The sequence below is a fragment of the Cyprinodon tularosa genome, unplaced genomic scaffold, assembly GCF_016077235.1.
Source record: "Cyprinodon tularosa strain WSP-4 unplaced genomic scaffold, ASM1607723v1 ctg139, whole genome shotgun sequence".
Classification (NCBI taxonomy): Eukaryota; Metazoa; Chordata; class Actinopteri; order Cyprinodontiformes; family Cyprinodontidae; genus Cyprinodon; species Cyprinodon tularosa.
In genome coordinates, this window is record NW_024038210.1 from 947,514 (window position 1) to 969,477 (window position 21,964).

General features: G+C 37.9%; 2 protein-coding genes across 2 annotated transcripts; both read right to left on the minus strand.

Annotated features, from left to right (window-relative positions):
* Positions 1 to 764: 764 nt before the first annotated feature.
* si:dkey-221l4.11 (claudin-23) lies at positions 765 to 9,268 on the minus strand. The gene is made up of 4 exons (XM_038278160.1): positions 8,972 to 9,268; positions 8,473 to 8,528; positions 5,419 to 5,471; positions 765 to 1,895 (listed from the first exon to the last, which is right to left on the minus strand). Exon 4 carries the CDS (start codon positions 1,712 to 1,714, stop codon positions 962 to 964), a length of 753 nt encoding a protein of 250 aa, XP_038134088.1. The 5' UTR covers positions 1,715 to 1,895; positions 5,419 to 5,471; positions 8,473 to 8,528; positions 8,972 to 9,268; the 3' UTR covers positions 765 to 961.
* A 1,318-nt stretch (positions 9,269 to 10,586) lies between these two features.
* grhl3 (grainyhead-like transcription factor 3) lies at positions 10,587 to 21,115 on the minus strand. The gene is made up of 15 exons (XM_038278161.1): positions 20,958 to 21,115; positions 19,386 to 19,560; positions 19,237 to 19,295; positions 18,010 to 18,259; positions 17,684 to 17,923; positions 17,065 to 17,176; positions 16,207 to 16,301; positions 15,639 to 15,797; positions 15,463 to 15,538; positions 15,253 to 15,374; positions 14,454 to 14,479; positions 14,256 to 14,341; positions 12,591 to 12,676; positions 12,388 to 12,452; positions 10,587 to 11,578 (listed from the first exon to the last, which is right to left on the minus strand). Exons 1-15 carry the CDS (start codon positions 20,972 to 20,974, stop codon positions 11,461 to 11,463), a joined length of 1,686 nt encoding a protein of 561 aa, XP_038134089.1. The 5' UTR covers positions 20,975 to 21,115; the 3' UTR covers positions 10,587 to 11,460.
* Positions 21,116 to 21,964: the final 849 nt, after the last annotated feature.

Sequence of the window (21,964 nt, forward strand, 5' to 3'; positions counted from 1 at the left end):
TCATCCCAGCTTCATATTGACTGAGAAGCTAAATTCAAGCCGTTAAAAAGACTGAATAGATGCCAGTGCCAGAGATACATTGTAGAACTAATGTCAGCATCTCCACTTAAATTTTATATTGTGCACAACTTGTACAGGTTTAACTACAAAAAACAGAATACCATTAGAAACTAAGAAACAAAATATTAAATATAGATTCATGACAGAGTGATAAAATTTTTTTTTTTTTCTGTTTATTTTACAGCTTATGAATTAGAGTTGATAGCGTTATAATAGCCTCTTTAATAGTATTCAAATTTTTGGAGATTTGCATCTGTGTTGCATGTGTGTCATAGGTTTTAGTTAGAAAGTTTTATTTTGTCTATCAATTTCATGATTATACAAAAACCGAATAGACATTTCTGTATCTTTCAAATGTTTAATTGAATGCACACTGTACAAACAGAAACACAACAGAACAGTTTGCACACCACTTTATCTTCTCACTGATCACCTCCTGACAGTCATACAAAGCTACTGACATTTAAAATAACATTTACCAAATCACAAGTAGATCATCAGTCGATCTTGAGTATTTTCTCTGATTTTTGTAGTATTAAATAATCAAATAAGAGGGCAGAAATTCCAGTGTCTAAAACGATGCTTATTTTGAACGACACAGCATCTTCAAAAAACTGCAAACACTATTTCTTACGAATATCTGACACAGACACATCCAATAGTAACTCCAACCATTGCACAAAAATGTACTCATTTTTTTCTTATTTTTTACTATAAAATCCAACATTTTATATTTACAGCCAACATTGTACTTTCAGGTTTGAGCTGATTTAGCAATAGATTTTTCTGGACTCCAATATGGAGCAGAAGTAAAATCTGTTTTTTTTATTTATTTTTTTCCTCCACTGGCAGATTTGTAGAGGAAAGATCTCAGTTTTAAACATTTGTGTTCACTCACATTTTAACAGCTGACTTCATAAACATCCATGTCTGTCTTGCTTGTAATTTCTGGACATGAGTGGCATGCAGGGCAAACCGTTTGCTCCTGGCGTGACGGACAGGTCGGACATCTTGGTCGTTTAAAGCTGAACAACAGCGCACCGCCTCCCAACACCTGCAAACAAGAACCCAGCCAGCCGAAGTAGAGCGATCCGGCTGCAGTCAGGCTTAGTTGGGGAAACTTGGTGTTGTTTAGTCCTTGACTGGGATCCACCCCCAATCTCTTGAGGTTGTGGGTGTATACGCCCAATCCAGTCAGGCTCAGAAGGCCTGCAGTCACTACAAGGAGTCCACCCGAAGCTGCTACTCTCCTCAGAGGTAGATCTGTCCAGCATCGGACCCCAATGCAAGCCAGAACTATGCCAATGCCACACAGGAACAATGAGGTAAGCACCAGGCCTTGCACGAGCCGAACTCGAGCATCTCTTTGATATGGACCAGTTACAGGCCAGCACTGCTTCAGCTCTGGCTGCTCAACCTGTAAGCAGCTCTCCCATAGGCCATCAGAGCGCAGCAAGAGCAGGGCCTCCATGGACCCGGACCTGACACCCAGGCCCTGACCCTTTGCTCCTGATCGGAGAACAGACCCTGTTCCTCCAATGTTCAGACGGGCCTGTCCTTCCCGCCACTGAGGGGTGATGGCAGCGGTAAAGACCAGGACAAGTCCCAAAGGTGCAAAGACAATCCCCATCACCATGGAGGCTGGGGTTTGCATCGCTTGTGCTAAAACTGATATTTTCTAAAATATCTTGAAATGTGTAAACAGAATCCGATTAAAACACTGTAGAATTTTCACAGTAGATTTCACAAAAAACACAGATGTTCAGGTTGTCACAGGAAGTTAATAGGAAGGCAGCTTCCCTGGGTCAGCTCCAGCAGAATCATGTGGTTTAACTCTGAAAAAGTAAAGCAATACAGTCATGATGTATGTATTTAGAAGAAGATTTTTAAATACACATAAAAAAACATTACATCAACTGTATTTTTCACATTCAATCAAACAAGAAAGTCTTCAATTCTGGGGTGGTGCTGTTTTATCTCAGGGTGCTGCAGAGTGGGGCCATCCCAAACATAAAAAAAAAAGACAGTTTGTGTCACGTTGCATTTCAGTTTGACAATTAAAACAGCTGTGCAGTGGTCAATATGAACTTTGTATTAACAATTGTTCTCAAAAAGCCCCTATCAACATTATACAATGGTGCAAATCACTTTAGACATCTGCACCGGTCGACCCGGTCGATTTAATGGAGTTACAAACTGATTTGATCTGACAGACACAGGAGGGAAGGAAAATAAATCAATTTTATTTCCCAGAGAAAGGAAATTCAGGCTATAAATAAAGAAGAAATGAGACAAAGAGAAAATCTATCATGAAGAAGCAGCTTTTAACTTTTTTCGATGGAAAAAATGAGAAATGCAGAACAACTTTATGATCACATCCAATCTGAAATGATAACAGCAGAAGTTGTGTCAGAGTAAAGGTATAAAAGGAAATTATTTTACATTTTCATCTTACAGTTATAGTGAAATCCTTAAAATTTTAATTAGCAAATTTTAAGCCCTAAATTTTTGGAGCGTTTTTTTTTGTATCTATTAATTAGCAGGATGGAAAAGATAACAGGATACCAAAACAATAGCTTTAAAATAAAACTGCAATGTGGATTAAAAAAAAAAATCCATTATGTTAAAAATGAATAATATGGATCCCACAAATCAGAAGATTAAAATATTGCAACCCTGAAGCTTTAGATAAGAATAAATACAACAAAGTCTAATGACCATTTGACCTGTTGGTGGTCATTAGAGTAAGACTTAACGTCTTGTAGAGTTCATACTATCTTTAAAAACGTTACATTGTAATCATTGCATAATTAATTACCAAAAACTTTCTAAGGGCGTGCCACACAACAGAGGAGCCCAGGCTAAATGGGATTCTAAAAATGAGGAATAATTGTTCAGAAAGGCAGAAGGTACAATAATTAACTCCTGTGCCTTAAAAATGTCTACCATCAATGCAAACAAGCATATTCAACTTTTTAATATGACTACAACATGTTAAAATAAAACAAAACATGTTCGCACAAAATAATGAATTAATACAAAGTAAACAGTATTTAACATCACCTGTTATAGATGAAAACAGCAAAGTCGACACACAATCCTAATTAGATTAAATATAACATAAAAAAACACAAAAAATTAGTAATAAAGGTCATTATTAGAAAATGGAATAAAGTTTTTTTTAATTTTATTTTTATGAGGATTTCTATCGCTGTTGTTTAAAGGAATCCAGACTATTAACCTTTTAAATGCCACATCCCGACTACCAGACGTACACTGCAGAAACAAAAAACAAAAATCTAGAAATAAGTAAAAAATTAAAAAGTAAAAAATTAAAAAATAAGATGATTTGCCAATGGATTGAGTATTTTCATTCTTAAGATAATTAGATAATATGTACTTGAAATAAGACAATACAAATATGCAAATATTTTTTCTTATTTTAAATGCAAATTGTCTTGTTCCATCAGCAAAGTGTCCTATTTACCTCCTCAATTCAAGACAAAGTACACTTGTTTTAAGAAAAATGTACTTATTTAGATTTCAATTTTTTGCAGTGTATGTAATGCTTCCATTTTAGCCTTATACAATACTACTAAATAAGGCTAGGTACAACAGGTTTATATGGCACGCCAGACCCTCCTAAGAGTCAAAGAATGGCAGATGATTTATTGTATGCTATTTCAGGCATTTTGAGTGATTAAAAGAGAATTAACAGGTTAAAAGGATGTAGAAACAGAGGATGCTTGCTCTACAGTAAAGACCGATCTCCTGGAGTTTTTTATCTCGTCCTCAGGATGAATAGATCTTGGTTTGAGGATCTGAAGGCTGCTTTAACAGCCTATTAACATTGTACAGAGTTTAACCGCACAGACCCTGAAAGTTAAGGTGGGAATAAAAAAATAAATTCTAAAATGAGCAGGTGACCTGCCCAGAATCTTGTTTTCTGCTTATTAAGTTGAGAGAATTGGGAACCTTGTAGCAAGTAAGGCAGAAGCTGGAGCTCAGGGCCGGTGTCCACCCTGAAGACCCCGTCCTGCCAAGCTTTAACTTCAAAGCAGGATATGGAAAATGTCCACATATCCACTCTAATATGTGGACCCTAATGCAGTAAAAACCCTCCACGACATGATGCTACCACTTCCTTACTTTACAATACGAAAGTTGTTCCCAAATGTAGATGCTTGTGCATTATGGCTGAACCTTTCTTCTTGAATTCAGTAGATCTCATGACAGGTTTGCAAAAACATGGTCTTTATCATTACATCTGTAAAATATAGTGTGTCAGTGTTTGGGGCAATAACCTCTTCCTTTCTGACTTACTTTTTATCCATGGTCTGGGCTGCTTTATGGAAAATGTCACTTGAGTCCAGAACATATTGTTCAGGCTCCCTCCTGAACAATATGATGCACTGGAAAGAAATTAAATCTAGATAGGTAATTTTTTCTTAAAATAAGTGCCTTTGTTCTTGGATGAAGGAGGAGGTAAAAGAGACATTAGATTAGATTAGATGAGCGTTATTGATCTCACAGCGGAGAAATTCACTGGTCACATATTGGCATAGTAATTAAAGAAGGAAGAAAAAAAAGGAGGAAAAGGTGCATTAGGAATAAAAATAATAAAAAAATAAAAAAAATATAAATAAAAAAAATAAACATAAGAAAAAATAAATAAATACAAGGGAGTAACACAGAGATTTGAGGTGACATATGTACAATCAGGATGGCTTATATCTTGCATATGGAACAAGACAATTTACACTAAAAAAAAAGAAAACACAACTGCATTGTCTTATTTCAAGTGCATATTATCTAATTATCTTATTTTAAGTGTAAAATACTCATTCTATTGGCAAATCATTTCATTTACCTACTCAAATTAAGGGTAAATACACTTAATTTAAGAAATTTTAAACATTTTCCAGAGTGGTTGAACAATCAAATTGGCACTTTTAGGCATCTTGGAATAGTATAGAATGATTACTCTTAGTTATGAAGTTAAAAATATTTTATCCTGAGAGTTAGGCTGAATTGTTTTGATTTTCTTTTGATCTAACGCACAAGGAAACAGTATATTAAAAACATGACTTCATTACCTCCCATTACCTCTAGTGTTGTGAAATGACCTATTACAGTCCATGACATCATCATCTGGACTTTCCACAAGAGTAAAACAGGAAACGCTTAGCATGTTTTAAGGCCAGAACAAGAAAATAAATTGTTTTTGTGCAAACAGTTTTCTACTATAAGTTGTTCTTGGAGGCCTGCAAAAATGCTGAATTTTAAAAGATAAACTAGCTTGTAACTAATGTAAGCACGCTCTGCACAGTGTTTAGAAAGAAAAGGCTTGCCTCATACCTCTTACTGGAAGCTCACCCGTCATTTAGCTGAGGACTCTCCATTCTAAGTATCTGGGTGGGAGAGAAAGATTCTTTTAGAGAAGGATAGCGGAAAATAAGACATGGAGACTCTACAGAGGTCTGAAGAGAGGCACAAACAAGCAGGTAGATAAACAAAAGGACAACTGGCTTCACAGCTCCTGTTTTGCACTGAAAAAAAAAAGGTCGATGCCTGAATCTGTTGCTAGGATACAATAACCTGGCCAGCCTCAATGTGACAGCTGAGTATGTGGAGCTGTATTAATGAGACGACCTTGCTGGATCCTTCTCTATTCGGCTTTGTGCTCACAAGCACATCTTGGTCATGTTTTTGCATGCTTGCACAGGAGGGAGCTGTTTTCTACAGGTTTGGGGACTAAAGCCGAGGTGTGACCTTGGAGGAAATCTGGTGGGTTAGTAGTCATGTCAGGTATGAGTTTGATTTAACCTCCAGACAGGACAACCAGACACTGCAGACACAGCCAGTATAGTTTTATGACCAACGGATGCTGTTATCGGAGACATCAGGGTAACAGGAAGGAGGCACGTTTGTAATAAAAGTGCTGTGGTAAACACTTGATCTGTGTTGATGCCTCTAGTTAACGTTAAACAGTGAACTGCAGATGTTCTTTTGAATTATATTACAGTAAAGTGGGCTACATAGACAAGGAAAAATATTGCTTTGAGTTTAAAATAAAGCTGTTTACCAATGTTTAATCAGGGAAATGCAGTTTAGGATTTATTCTTTTGTTCTTACAAAGGCTACAGTATACAGCCTTCTTTAGAAACAGTTCAGTGTAACAGCAGCAGTAATGAAATATGGGACAAATATAAGCTGTCTTGGCTTTCGGTTACATATTTTGCAGAGAAATAAAATTATTGTCACTTTATAACCACAAACTTTTGTCAGAAGTCAGATAATTAAATATGTTCCAAAGTAGGGGGAAAGCCTAAAGCATACTTAGGTCATAAAATAACATTTAGACATTTCAAAGTGCTTTGTTATTTTCCAACAGGGTTGCATAGTTGCATGAGGTTTGTAAGGTGAGGAAATGTGGAAATGTTTAAGTTACTTTTTAAAAGTACTATGAATTTAATATGAATCTAAATGTTTAGATCTTTAACAAACTTAAGAGCTGAGAGAATAAAAAGGAATATAAGCTGACAGGACAAAATGTTCTGGTAGTGTTGAAAAGTATTATAATCTCTCTGTCGATAAAAAAAGGTGCAAAGAAAAATCGAATCCTTTTTTCCATAAAGATTTCCTTCCTCTAATATGCAGTTTTGTTACTTTTTTATCTGGCCCAGGCTGCAGTGTTTATCTATCAGGAGACGCCATCAAGAGTCTAGTCCTGAAACTTTCCATTAAAACACATTTGCTTGTTGAAGAAGTGGAAATACCCTCCACAGCTCAACCAGAGGATACCGAGCCTGGATGAATCGGCTCTCTGAATATTTTTATTATTAATTAAACAGTACGTAATGAGGGATCAGAGACTGGCAGAACTAGCTTTAGTGTATTTTTAGCTGTCACAAGCAAGCATGCTGCCATGAGTGTTAAATTCAATTATTTTAGAATGAAACTACATTATTCTTTTGCTGCACTGGGCTGCTGGTCTGACATTGATTCTGATTGTGCAGGGTGCCATGCTGTGAAGGATCATGCTGTACACTCAAGAAAAAAAAAAAAAACAGCTTCAAATACAATCTTATAAAAGATGTTTACACTGAAAAAAAAATAATGCAACCACTTTTGGCATTTACTTACTCTTATTAAGTTACTTTAACACAATTGTTTTATGTCCTACCCTGCTAACATGAAACAATTGTGTTAAGTAACTAAATATGATTACCATCCTCGCTACAAGCATGCTTAGTGTGAGGGATTGCATTCAACTCCATGAGTGATGCAATCAACTGGTTTTCCTTAGATAGAAAACTTTGAATCAATTTGACTGGATGATCTGGTTGAACTGTAAAGAGCATTGAGAGGACGTGTGTTGTGAATTGGCGCTATATAAATAAACTGAATTGAATTGAATTAGATAAATGCTAAAAATGATTGCATTACTTTTTTCAGTGTATGAAAAGTAGGGCTTTTTTGTCACAAAATGTCCCTTTAGTATAGAAATAATATATCTACCTGTATCTTTGTATAACATTCATTTTTGTTATATAGAGCATGATTCACAGCTAAAGATGTGTCTGTTTTCTTTTCACCTTACAGACAGACTGTGACTGAACCGGCACAAACACCCATCAATTAATCTAGGGGAAATAAACTTGGCCAAATTAGGATGCTCCTTGAAATTCTGTTCATGCTTATTCCGGAGCTAAAAGATGACACATAAAATATACCTTTAAACAGTATTTGTCTGTCTAAAACGTTCCCTCTTCATTTTATATTGCAGCTCAGAGTTCCAAGTCTTATAAACCCCTTTGTTAAGATTCATAAGAGGCAGTCAAAGTTTTTTTGATATCTTAGATTTTATATAGTATTTGGATATTTAATTTTTGATCATCAAATAGTAGTTTTTAGTCCTTAATATTAATTTACAAATTGTGGTGGACTTTTTATCTCCAAATGATCATTTTAGAGAAACACCTTCTTCATCACAACCCTACAGGAACAACATCTTGTATCTCTCCTTTTTTTTTTATTTCTTTTTTTTTTAAATTATTCCTAATAACTATCCCACTAAGACTGATAATAAAACCAACATCTGATAATGTTCATTTTTTATGTTGACAATTATCATTAAACATTTTTAATTCCAATTTAAATGAATAAATAGTTACAATTCTGATTGTTTCATAATAAAAGTGGTTGGTTTCTTACATTAATTTAGCCTAAAGTAGCATCTCAGTACTGCAGTGTTTCTGCTGTCACTGGTTTTCTTTATAAATGATTTAACAACTAGAATGCAAACATTTATTTTTGCCCCATATTTTATTATTATTATTTTTTTATTCTTTATGTAATTAAATTTGTTGTTTTCCCAGCAATCCCCTAAATAGCTTCATAAATACATACCTGCAGCCTTGTGTCATCCTTACTCTTTCCAGTTTTGCAGGTAAGTCTTCAGTGAGCTGACATGGTGGCAAAGACAGAAGATGACAGACATGAGGATCTGACAGCTGTAATTTGCCTGCATCACTCCACTCTGTGAATGTTTTGTGAATAGAGTTAACCTCATAAATCTGGCACAACAAGAGCTGCTTTTATCTTTTTTAAGTTGGGAGTTTCTTTTTTAGTTATTTTTTTATTCTAAACTAGTGTGTTTAGACCAGTCTCCGAAGTCAAGCTCTAGGTCTGTTAATATATCGGATCTAAAAATTCTGCAGCATTGCATGCTTCCATGCTTTTCTAGTTTTAATGTTCATACGTCTTAAAGAAAGATCTCCATAGAAACTGGTGCTGATATGAAAATCATATTGTAAGCCATAGCATTTTAACCATCTACCCACTTTGTCTGGAAACAAGCATGCATAGAGCAGTTTGCAACAATGATCAGCTAAATGCAGTCACTTACCATTCAGGAGAGGTTTCATGCATCTCACCGCAGACTGCAGGCTGCACCGGTGCTCTGGTCTGATTCGTTAACATTCTTCTCCCTTTGGCAACAGATGGTGCAGCCACCTTCTAGTTTTCCCCATCGTGTCTTCTTTGTGGTCTCTCCAAGCCTGTAGAGTTTCCCTCCTGCTCCTTATTTTCTTCCAGCCGTTATGTATTCTGTCCTTGTGTGTGTGTATTTGTCCCCCTTTTCCCTGCTCCTTCCCCGTCTGACTGCTCTCCTGCCTCTCGCTCTCTCTCTCTGTACCCCTCTCCCTTTCACCAGCTGAAGTAAGGTCTATGTTATATGTAGAGAAAAGAGACTCCTACTCTGAGATTTGGCTTTCTCTGAATGCAGATGTGAAAAGGTTGGAAACAGGTCCAACAAATGAAAAATAAAAATATAGACGTACATATTTGATGAATAGTGGCTTGCAAATATATGTATCCTGGAACCTCCTAGTAAGAGCTGAAAAGTGTGGCATGCATATGTTACTCTTCCTCATTCTAATGCCGATAAAAATAATATCAAAACCATCCACCTTCAGTAATCATGTCATCGAGTCCACTTTTATGTAATTTATTGTCACTAATATAGATGTTCTGTGATTTACTTAGATGTTTGTCAGAGAATTCCAGTCAAGAAGACAAAGTAACACCAAAGATAGACAAATGTAAGAGAGATTAACAAACCATCCAAAAATTAGGAGCACAGCAAATCCCCAACAACTCAATACAATGATTGGTCGTATAAATCAACAGTTTGGTTGACAGTGTAGTACGAGACAAGTAGTTACTTTTGCAGTTTGTCCTTCACATCATGACAGTCGATATTTTAGCCTATGTGCAAAGACCTGCATACGTTAAGGGATAGTAACACGGCTTATGTCTTTGAAAACACCCCATCTATTCGAAGCTACAAATATTTTTTCCAGATTTTCGGGTTTATTTTTCCAGCAAGAGAACTGTAAACAGAGGGTAAAATGTTTTAAAAAGGACCAGTCATAGACCACACATAAACCCTACTGAGAATCTGCAGCAGTATAGTAAAAATGACATTCATAAAACAATTTCGGATTAGTCTAATTCAACTTCCAAGAACAAAAACCAGGCTACGATGTTATCAGAAAATATCCCAGAAAAACAGCAGCTGTAGTCCTAGAAAAGGCTGTTCCTTCTGGTAATGACTGGGATGGAAAAACACAGGGGTACGCTTTAGTTTTACAAAAAAATATATTGAATTTTCCTTCCACTTCACAATTATGCACCACTTTGTGTTTATCAGTCAAATAAAAGCCCAATAGTGTGAGTATTGCTTTTGCAAAGCATTGTGGGAGAGATCTATTACCGATACTTGGGGCTTGCAGCAAAATATTATGCAAATTTGCAGAAAATAATCAGATCACTCTCTTGTAGTGAGGTTTTATGCTTTCATGTGTGGGTTCATCATTTCCAATATGCACTTCACCTCAAAAGCCCAATAGATGAAACAAGCATGTTTTGAAACCTCTGGCTTTGTTCCTTAAAGGGCATATCGGTGGGAACACATGAATGGATTCTTTTGAAGTAGAGTGACTCATTAACAGAGACAAAACTTTGTTTTTTGTTTTTTATTTTCTTTAGAAAAGTGGAAATCTGTATCAAATATGACTGTTTAGCCACGATGTCATAATGAAATAATGCAGGGATACATGATTGTTTTGAAATGATGCATACAGAAGAGAAATATTTTTACCCCTTACACACACACACACATCCATAACTTGAAAATTCCCTCTTTGGCCTGAAAGTTAAAGGGGTTTTGGCTCTTTCTGTGAGCATATATTTGGGAAATGTCCAAACTTTGGGCTAAAAAAAAAATGCCAATACTAAAACTTGTGTGGTTTTCTTTGCAGAAATGTCTGACTTTAGCCTGTGACTACAACCTGACTTAAAGTTTGCTGTATTTTTCAGTTGGGAAAACTAAGTGAATCTGACCTGACCACAAAAAATTGGAAAATATGGATTGGGGCTAAAAATGCAGCTGTGGAAATGCAGAAGAAATAAGTAGAATCTAAGCAGCAAAATTGGCACAGTCTTAAAATGCTTAAGAAAAAAAAAAGAAGAAGAATGTTGCATATGAAAATTGATATTTAGAGCTCAGAAGATAGAAATTGAAATTTAAAACTGTGCCAAGCTTATGAAACACTGTAATATTAAAAAATATATTTACATCTATGTACATACAAGTCATAAATGTTTTACATTAAAATATTTAACAAAAAAAAAAAAACAAAGCGTAGGAACTGGGCAGACCGGGATTTGCAAATTCAAGAAATGATTCAACATTATCATTGAGGTCTGGCATTGTGGAGGGCTTCATTCAGTCTGGGCCCAGTTCTTGGTGTTTAACAGTCCAATGCTTTGCTGAGGCAGTGCTTTAAAGATGGCTTCAAATCACAGCTGCGCTTCTCCATCCTTCAGGGGATTTTATACTTCAACCAGAGTAACTTGGAGCTGATTGGCTGCCAACTCGGATGTCTCAATGAGGAAGGCAGATTGGTTGCTGTAGTGTTCGATGATGTTGTCGTCCATGTTGACCAGAATTCTACAAAATAATGGGGGAAAAAAAAGTATTACTACAGGGAAATACTAATTCCTCTACCTCTGGTTAACAAAAAAAATCTAATAACTTGCTAATCTTCATAGAAGAGATAAGATCTGCTGTTTTATGCTGAAACATAAGCCAGCTTGTATGAAGCGCTTTTCGTGCAAAACAACCTCTCAGGTGTTATTTCTCGGTAATAAATCAGCCATCCATCTACCTTTAAGTGTTAAATACTTTAATGCTTGAGCTACCCTGCGGCTCACGCACTCTGCCTGCAGGGATTGCATTGATCGAAGGCAGCGACAAAAAAAGGGAGGGAACGACAGGGGGAATGTAAACCAACTCGTTAGCTTGGCTGGAAAATCACCCGCAAGTGTTCCAGCTCTTTTCAGCAGGTCACAAGTGAAGGCCTTCCTATCAACCCTGATGTCATGTAGGAAAACAACCCATTGGATTAACCTGATGGGCGACATTCGGCTTGTAACTGGAAGCCCTTAGGCCTTCAACAAAATAAGGGATCACTTCAAATGCAACCTCCTGATGTTCCAAAGAGATATGATTGTAAAACCACAAATAACTTTAAAAAAAAATAAAAACTGATGATGACTCATCCCCAGTATGCGTGAAGTCTTTTATCCACTGTCTTTTGTGGAGGACCCACAATTAAAACATTCCAGTGTGCGAGGCCAAACCAAACCTACCTACCCTGTCTATCAGCTTTGGCCAACTTAAAAGAAGATGTGACTGCAGTCAGAAACTAAACCCATTCATGCCAATTCCTTTAAATCCCCGAAGAGCCGGAAACTCACCCTCTTTTGCATTTTTTGCAGATTCTCCCAATGGTGTCTTTTTGCAAGCCGTACTTTTCAGAAATCTGAGGAGAGAAAGGTGAGCATGAGTATACGAGTAAGATCTCTCACTGAGGGAAAAGTGATACACTTGTGAAAGCTGCAGGAGAAGATTAAATAAAAGGTGTAATGATGAATGACAAACAAATTTTTTTGGTACTTACAGCTTCTCGAAGGCCTGACAGCGTCGGTGAACTTAGCATGAGCGCGTCAAACACCTCCTCAGCAGTGGTCCTCACATACAGCAGAACTAACAGAGGACAGAGGCAGATATTCAGCACCAAAGAAAAACTGGTCAGATTTTATATAGTTCAGTTCAGTTCAGTTCAGTTTATTTATATAGCGCCAAATTCACAACACATGTCATCTCAAGGCACTTTACAGTTCAACCAGATCATACAGTCAAATTGATACAAAGTTTTCTATCTAAGGAAAACCAGTTGATTGCATTGACTCATTGACTCAAATACAATCCCCCACACTAAGCATGCTTGTAGCGACAGTGGAGAGGAAAAACTCCCTTTTAACAGGAAGAAACCTCCAGCAGAACCAGGCTCAGTGTGAGCGGCCATCTGCTGAGGCCGACTGGGGTTCAAGGAGACAGAAACAGAGATACAAAAAGCAGCTGTAAAAGGCGGCCCCGTCCAGGAAACACACAGCCAGGCAGACGAGCTCCAAGGCAGCTCCCATGCCATATAGGTTAAGCATGGGCCAGTTACATGTACCAAAGTATCCTAAAGTTTAAAAAGTTTCTGAACAGTTCCGTTGTTTTTTCTCTCTAGTTCCACTGAGGTGTTGTTATTTTTTTCTTTTAGATTAAATCACAAATGTAACTGCTTGTTCACTTATAAAGAGTGTGAAAGTAATTTTCTTTCCATAGCTGCCACATGCTTGGATAGGAAGACAGCTGTTTGTAATGCTTCCTTAAATTGGGGATTAAATTAAGAAAAATATTTGATTATAAAAGGATTTTAATTTTGATTATAATAAGGATTCTGTTTGAATGCATAGCCATCCATATGATTGGATTCTATTGCACTAATCTGAAAATATCTTTATGAATATAAATTGGATTAATTTGTCTTTCAAAATGTTTTAAGATTTATATTTTGTGAAAGCTAGATTAATAAACTAAACTGTGTGGAGCATAGAATACTAGAGCATTGCCTTTCTTCCTGTTATCAGTCAATTATAGAAGGTCAACATACTTTCTCTTCGCTCAAAAGACAGATATTTGGAAATATCTTTCAATCATTACACATACAAAGGGCTATTCTGTGAAAAACCAAAGGGCCAACCATCACTCTTGTTAAGGCAATGTTTTTGAAGCTGTGCAATATATTGTGTAGAAAAATAACCTACCAACTTGTGTCAAATTAGGCAGGTGTTTAAGTTTTATATTTCTAAATACAAATCAAAAAAAAAAAGCTGGTATTACAAAAGGTGGTGACAAGACTTTCCAGGACATTTCCCCTGAATTAGTCTTTTTCTTCCAGAATTAAATCTCAAAGATGTTCGATTCTTAAATTGAACAGTATCCCATTACAGCGTTATTTAATAATTATTTATGCATTTTAAGTTTTGTTTTCCATGTTTTGAGTTTTAAGAGTAACAAATCCTTGATGATCTATGAACCGATATAAAACGATGAGCTATTAGAGAGGACATAGCTTTAAATATTCATGCATTTTATTGATTCAGCAGCAGCAGGAGAAATTGTTAGGGATTCTCTAAAAGAGATTAAATTGTATTTTACTTTTTTCCATAAACATCATGAAGGTGGGTCTTTTTTTTTTCCTACGATGAGACTTTTTTTGAGTAAGTTTTACCTCTTTGTGGATCTTCTCTGCGTGCCTGTTTGCTGGGAGGAGTATTGCTCTGGTCTCTGTCTGGATACAACCTCTTCAGACAGCTCCTGTCGGCACAAAACAAACATCAACATTAGGCACCATCTACAACAAACTGTTGTAAAGGTGACAGACATTCATGGGCTAATCTCTTCTCAGGGTGTTTCTACATATGCTTACCTTTCAATGTCGTCCGTAGGAGCGGCCTGGAGAGACAATGAAGAGGAGAGGAGAGAAGTGATCTGATTAGATGGAGCACCACTGATAATAAAACATTACCTAATGTCCTTCTTTAAAAAAACTGAAGGAATGCTATCATTGCTTAAAGTGTTTATTTCCCATGACCTCTAGCAGATCCACTCTGACGTGGACACTGATGAGGAGATGCAGGTTGCACCATTATACCTCTAATCATACTATTCAGTCAGCAATTCACTTCTATCACAATCCCTTAAAATTATTCTCAAGCCAAAACTGTCACACTTAAAACATATTTGGTTTCCTCATGACCTGATAGTAACTCACTTCAAAATAAACTCTCCAACACATGCCCCTGTAAAACCCCGACTGTGGGAAAGCTGGCCTGTCTGAACAGCTCTCTAACCACACTGTTGTAACTCTGTTGAGTGAAGCACACTTGAAAAAAGATGAGGGCGGCATGCTGCGGATTGACCTGGAGATGTTGCTCTGGGTGTCTGCGTACTTTACACCCAGCCCCCATGCCTCACACACAACATGTTCAGCTGTAGATGCTTGAACTTGTGCCTGGTTTCGACTCCAATTAGCCTGATCTGATCTGAGGCTTGTGTTTAACTTCACTTTCGCTGGCATTACTAACCCCCGTCGCCCCCGGTTCCCAAGCAGCCCCCACCTTCCCCCTATACATACTTTCCCACAGTCTGTTCCCGCTTTGCTCGTGCCTATCCCATCACCTGCAGGGTTCTGCATGCAGGCAAGAGGTTATTAACGAGGGGCTTACCATGCGCTGTAAGCCGGTGAGGTGTGTGTCTGGGATGAAGAGAACTGGCGGAGTGACGAGGTCGTCCAAAGTTTTGAAGAAGGTGCACTCAGAGCCAATGGAGCTACTCACAAGAGACTTGGCTGTAAACAAACCAATGAAATAAACAGAGTGAGACTATAATTCCTAGGATATGATACCAGCTGTGCTTTTTAAACCGAAGATACTCACCATTTGCATCATTGGTGTTCTTTCCCCTCCTCTTGGATCTCTTCTTCTCTTCATCACGCATCTTCCTTTCTGCACCCTGCAGACACACATATAGAAGGTTAGAAAATGGCACAAATCCACAAATACCTGTTTTACATTGCTTGTTAAAATTGTTGAGCGTATTGTGAATGGATTACCTTATCACAGAAAATCTTGACCTGACAGGCAGCTCTGTGTATGAGCTGGTTGCTTCCAGAGCTGAAGTCGTAGGTGTCAATCTGCAGGTTGAGAGGCAGGCCTTTCACCCCTTTCTGAGAGGAGAAGTCTGTGCTCAGGGAGTTTATCCCAATGTAAATCTGAGGGAAAAGGGGATAGACATGTTAAAATACTTAATTATTTTTTTCATATCATTTAGAAATTAATTTGTATTGCATCTAATGCTCCAGGGGGCATCTCTAGTTTGGTCAAACTATCGGGTCCCACACTTCGTACCCAATTGAAGCAGGGTTGGTGACCCCACCTAACACCTCAGGGCCACATGAAGATGTACTCTAAAGCTGTGGGTGCTGAGGTTTTTCATCTTGTGTGGGTGGAAAACGAAATGCATATTTGGGATTCCGGCTGTTTCTCTTCAACCACTCCTTCTCTCTTTTATTGTGAGTGTTTCCTTTGCTTTGGGGCTCTAACATGTCAGCAGATGCATCAAATGACAGAGAAACCATCTGTGCATCAACGCAATGCAAATATCCATGGGTATTTATTTACCTTTGCCTCCTCACTGGGGTTCCAAATGAAGGAGAAAGCATTGAAGGCGACCTCCTCCACATTGCTGATGCCACTGAACACCTCTTTGTAGTCGGCTGTGTGAAATGAAATAGATTTAAATATCTTAAGACTTTCATGGAAAAAAATGGCTTAAAACTTTTCATTTTGATTCTAAAAAGTGCAGTATTTTTAAAAAATCGATGTATGTTCAATCAAATGTTCACGACAGAAAACAGCAGAAAATACAAATTTGTATTTATTTTTTCTTAAAACAAAAAATTTGGTTGAAACTTGGTTGATCAATTTTTAGATGGAAAGTAAATCCACCAGCAAGGTAAAATGGAAAAGGACCCCAATTATTCCTTATTCTGCCATTGGATAGTGGAAATGGTGCCTCCTATAGGTCAGAGGCCAATTTGTCTTTTCTCTCAGCTATGTATTGTTTTGTTTTTACTTTAAATAAGAAAGTAAATTCAAATTTAGTCCAAAGGAATTTCAAACTAATTGACAATTTTGGAAGTGGTGGCCAAGTAATTAGAGAACAGGGGGTTTGCCTCTTAGAGATGCTGTCAGATCAAAACTCAGACTGTCCCTTTTGGTCAGAGCAGCAATTGGAGACCATTTAATGGTCTCCAATTGCTGCTCAGAGTGGCAGCCCACTGCTGCATTTATCCACTCAGAGGATAAATCTCTTCTCTGTGAGACTATAGCTACAGGAATAATTCCTTTCCTTTCCAGTGAGATGAACCAAAAGCCCATAAAAATCTTGCTTTGTTTTTGGTTTTTTATTGCTGTTTACTGATGACAGGAGAATGCACACAGATGATGCACGCATACTTTGCTGTGTGTAAAACCTACCGATGTCAATAACTCTCTGCTTGACAGTTGGCTGGCGTGCATGCCAGTGATTCCAGAAGCGGAGCTGCATTTCAGGGGTTTTGTCATTCTCAAACACAGCCATCACCACCGTCTGAGGAGGAGAGAAAACATGGAACAGAAAAGATCAACGGCAGGTTCATTGGTCTGCCAGAGAGTAATCAAAATATTTCAAATCCCCTCTCCATTTTTCTGTAGAACAATGTTTCTTTCAAAGAAGGAAATCCTTCTAATTTTATTGACAAAGAAAAGAGCAGTGAGAACACCACACCTTTTCCCCTCCTTGTTCTGTCTTTTTATTAAAACAACCATGCTGAGCTGTCCTCCACTCTAGCCCCATTTAACTGCCATAGAAACAAATTGTACGACACAAGCCCTGTCCGCGGGCTGTCAGCAGGGCATTAGTCACTGACGGAGCTGACTGCCAGGGAGGGACAAACATTTGGGAAGGGCTGGCATGGTGACACAGAAGTTAAAAAAATATTTGCTCCACAAACAAAAACCATAAAAGCCCTTAGGGAAAAGGCACAACAATGGGTCCTAATCTCTTTACGTAAAGCCTGACAAAACTTTGGGGATACTTTTTAATATTGTGACTCACCTTGACTTTGGTGGCTGTAAGGCAGGCACTGCTGTGAACTCCCTGCAGAGTGATTGGGTAGAACTGGCTTTTGTTCAGGTACACCATCGGCAGCTCGTTGGACTTGTGAGATGATGCGGCAGGAGATCCGAGGATAAACTGGAAGTCATTCCTGTGCCTCTCAGGAGAGGAGCTGGCGTATGAGCCGGAGTAGACGGGGCTGGGGTGGCTTTCAGGAAACTGATCACTACAGGGAAGATTCTAAATGACAGGAATAGGTTTTTAATTAAGGTGCCTGTTTTTACAATACTGATAGCCTAACTTTCATTGTATAATAGTGAGTTTACCTCCATGCCATGGTCAGAGAACGGATTTGTTTCCGGCCACTTCTGCATCAGGTCCAAGATGTTGCTGAGCTCCTGCTTTTCATACGTGTCGCCAACAACACTGCTTAGGGTGACGTATGTGTCTGAGGAGCTGGGAGCAGAAACGGGCAGGGAGGAGATCTGCTTCAGTCCCATAATCTCCTGAGGATGGGAGGTGGGAACAAGATCGGAGAGGATCTTCATGACAGGGTCACTGGCATTGCCAAGAGTCCTGTCGGGTTAGAAAGATGCAAAGGTTTAACAGATAATCCAATGATAGTCTTTACTTTAAGTCTAAACTTAATATTTTCACACTTTAATACAAAAGGTAAAACTAATTTTAAAACATTAAAATAAAGATATATTAAAATGTTTATATTGTAGTTTGGTCAATCTTGAATCTATATCTATATTTCAAAATTGAACAACTATTTAGTTCCTGATTATATGCAGTTAAAGAGACTTTTAAATTGATGCAATATAAACTCAGAGCTAATAGCCACCTATATCTTTTTTTTTTTTACTTTGCTTGTCCACTTTCACCTAAATGGACAAACAGAAATCCATGAAGAAATGTTTTAGAGAGCAACTGACAGACTTTTTTCCCATCCCCTGTAAACATAATGCCCTGGGTAGAGTGCCGTATCTCCCATGTCAAACATCACCATTAAATGTGGCAACGCATGCATACAGCAGTGAGTTAAAATCAACTGTGCAACCAACAGCTGCCTGTAGAACAGCAGGCTTCGAGTCTGGGTGGGAACTATTTGTTTCCTAATCCTGGCCTTCTTTCCTCGTCGCCGTGTTTGCTTTTCTCCTCTGAGAATGTTTGAGGGGACAATGCTGCGCCTCAGCAGTGGCCTTTGCTCAGCCTCCTCAGGAGGAATAAGGAACAACAACCACCTGTTGTGAAACTCTCAGACAGGAAGATGATGATGGAGAAAGGATCGGTAAATGGAAGCAATAATCCTTCTCCCTCTGTTTGGCTACTAGTTCATGCACTCTTTCTTCATTAATTATGGCCGACATAAAAGTTATACAGTGGAAAAGAATTAATCTAGGGACTACATTTCCGATCCTGGCATCAGGAACATCAGTTTAGGAGTTTTTTGTTTTTTTCACTCTTTATATTTTTATCTTTTAGACTTTTGTTTATAACATCCAGTAATTTAGAGGAAATTATGAATTCTGGAAAACTAGTCAATTTACCTCTCTGTAGGCTTGCAGAGGCTTCGGTTGAAAACACCAATTTTCTGCTCCTTCTGGTTCTGAAAAATAATTAATTTTAAAGATTTAATAAATACATGAAAATAAAAAAAAAACTGGTTAAACATTAGCATAAACTGTAAATGCCTTACCCTGCACTGCTCCTGAAGCATGGTTATTGCAGTCATGGTTTCTCCAGGGTTGAGTCTGAGTTTTGAGTGGTTTGGATCAGTGTTCGGGGTGTCCAGGTAGGGCCAAGAGTCCATGATGGAGTTCGCGTAATGATTATAGCTGAAGTTCTCGCTCTGAAAGACCAGTCCCAGAGTCCTGCAGCAAGAATCAAAAAGTTTAGACTGATTTATTTGAGGAAAGAGCAAAACAGAGTCAGACAGGGCTGAAGTGAGCTGAGAGTAGCTGCAGCGGTCCCTGAGCCCTAGGGCACTGTACATACTTGCCCTGTAGCATGGAGGGTTTCGATTGCAAAACTGCAAAGGTGAGAAGGCCTCAGGAGCAACAGCATCAAAAGGGTTTGACAATGCATAAACATGCACGCACGTACGGAGGTGTAGTGTTTTGTGGTTTTAAGCGTGAACAGAGTAGAGACAACATGCTTAAATCCTACATAAACCTCTTTATTTGCACAAACCTCAGATACAGCCCAATTCATTCTCTGCTTTTGTTCGGCAAACAGAAACCAGCATCTCCCGCTAAGGCAAGCCTGGCTTTTCTATATCAGTTGTAAAATAACTACAGGCTAGGATTGTGGGGATATGATTTGTTTGGAAAGACTCACAGTGACATTGGATTGTAAACATGCAGCCTGCCAGGATAAGCATCCCCCCCCCCCCCCCCCCTTTAGTGTGAGTCTGAAGCTACTAATGAACAAACAGCAGCCATTTAACCTGAATAAACAGCTAATAAAATGTGCTGACAGACACGAGACCACAGCTATTCACAGCCAGATCTGAATCATAGTGCAGAAGGAAATTCTATTATTTCTCACTAGTTTTAAAAACTGGGAAATGTTGGCACACCAAATTAAATCTTAAGCTACAAAAATGTGTTTCAGGTTGCTAGATATAAAAATACACGAGGGAATTCCGCCAAATCTTGTGTAAAAAACTCCTACACCTGCTCAGAGATGCACCTGCACCCAACAGCCACACTTGCAACTTTGATTCATCATGAGTAAATTGATTTTTTTTTTAAATAAAACAATCAAAAACATTGAATTTTGCAGCATTTCATCCAGAAAGCAGGACTTGATTTTACCCAAAGATAAGCTGGGCTCTTGTCTAAAGTTTCACCATCATGTAACTCAATGCACCGCATGCTGTCAATGTGCTCCAACACTTTCAGGGGAGATTCTCATTTCCCACCATCCTTTTGTGCTCTGTGGCCCCTAGGTTAGCTATAACACTAACTGAAACAGACCCTCTGCAGCCCGGATCTAAAAGTGTGGGTTTAATACAACCGTACATATCACTTTTCCCTGTAGAAATCCCTGTTATAAGGCAGAGATTTTCACATGGGGGTCCCATTGCAACAACAAGACAAAAAAAAATCTGGGTGTGAGTGTATATTCCAGAAAGGAATCATACATTTGTCATTTACAGTGCTGCACCAAGTCTGAATCAACTTACAAGAAAAGCTTTAAACATTTTAAAATTTTTAGGGAAACTCATAGTAAAAAATGGCAAAACAGAAAAAAAAACACAACTTACTCAGTCTCTTTGGTCATCTCTCCTCTACCAATTAATCTGAACAGGCTCCTTTAGGTTGTCCTTGTATAAATGTACGAGCTCTTCTTTCCTTGTCTGTCTAGCAGAGAAGATCACAATCACAGATGAGTCAGTTGAAGTGATTCCCTCTGAACAAGGCCCAGATTTATTTCATGCCAGAACACAGTTTGCTTCTTTCATCTGATTGGCTGAGAGTTCCACAACAGGTGCCTCATAGGACAGGTGGAGGGGGGGCCTGCATGCTAGTGCATGAGTGTGTGTGCAGCTACCAGACCTTTTTTGCATAATAATCCTAGGCAGGAGGGCCTTGCATCTCATTAACTGTATTGGAAAATTAGAGTGAGATTGGGGATCTCACTGGTGTAAAAGGCTTCAGAATGGCTGAGAGAAGGCATTTAACATTTCAATAGTTTTTCAGTATCATTGTTAACTTCTGCCTCTTTGTAATGTGCAAGTTTTGGTTTCTTCAGCTTTTGGGTAATTGGAGAAAAACTGGGATTTGTTTAAAAAGAAAGAGAAAAATATAAGATATATTAGTGGAACTTTATACTTTTTAAGTAAAATTTTGTTTTATTTTATTAATTTCTTTCTAAAACAAAAAACAAAAAAAAAAACACTCAAAAAAACATCCAGACATAGTTAAGGAGAAAACAGATTATAGTTGTAATTTAGTGTAAAATGAAACCATCATTGAATTAGTTTCATTACAGAAATAGCATGATAAGTTTATGTAGTTACAGACATGTTAATGCTTTATTGCAGACGACTTAGACTAAGACAACTTAGACTTAGACAACTTTTATTGCCATTTTCTGTATACACAAAGTTTATACAACATGAAATTTCATTTAGTACAGCTTTTCAGACAGTAAAGTAAAATTTCCATTCTATAAATTGCAGCAGTGATCAAATGCAAACAGTGTTGGAGATAAAACACGGTTAAGAAATGCATTGATATGGAAGTTCAATGCATTAATCTATAGGGTGCA

What these genes read in the sequence shown, in the direction of transcription:
- grhl3 (XM_038278161.1), bottom strand. An exon ending in TCAAGATTTTCTGTGATAAG is followed by an intron (nt 15,539 to 15,638) that starts GTAATCCATTCA and finishes GTGTGTCTGCAG; the next exon opens with GGTGCAGAAAGGAAGATGCG. An exon ending in TGCAAAAAATGCAAAAGAGG is followed by an intron (nt 11,579 to 12,387) that starts GTGAGTTTCCGG and finishes ATTATTTTGTAG; the next exon opens with AATTCTGGTCAACATGGACG.
- si:dkey-221l4.11 (XM_038278160.1), bottom strand. Translation starts at nt 1,714, where the DNA reads ATGCAAACCCCAGCCTCCATGGTGATGGGGATTGTCTTTGCACCTTTG.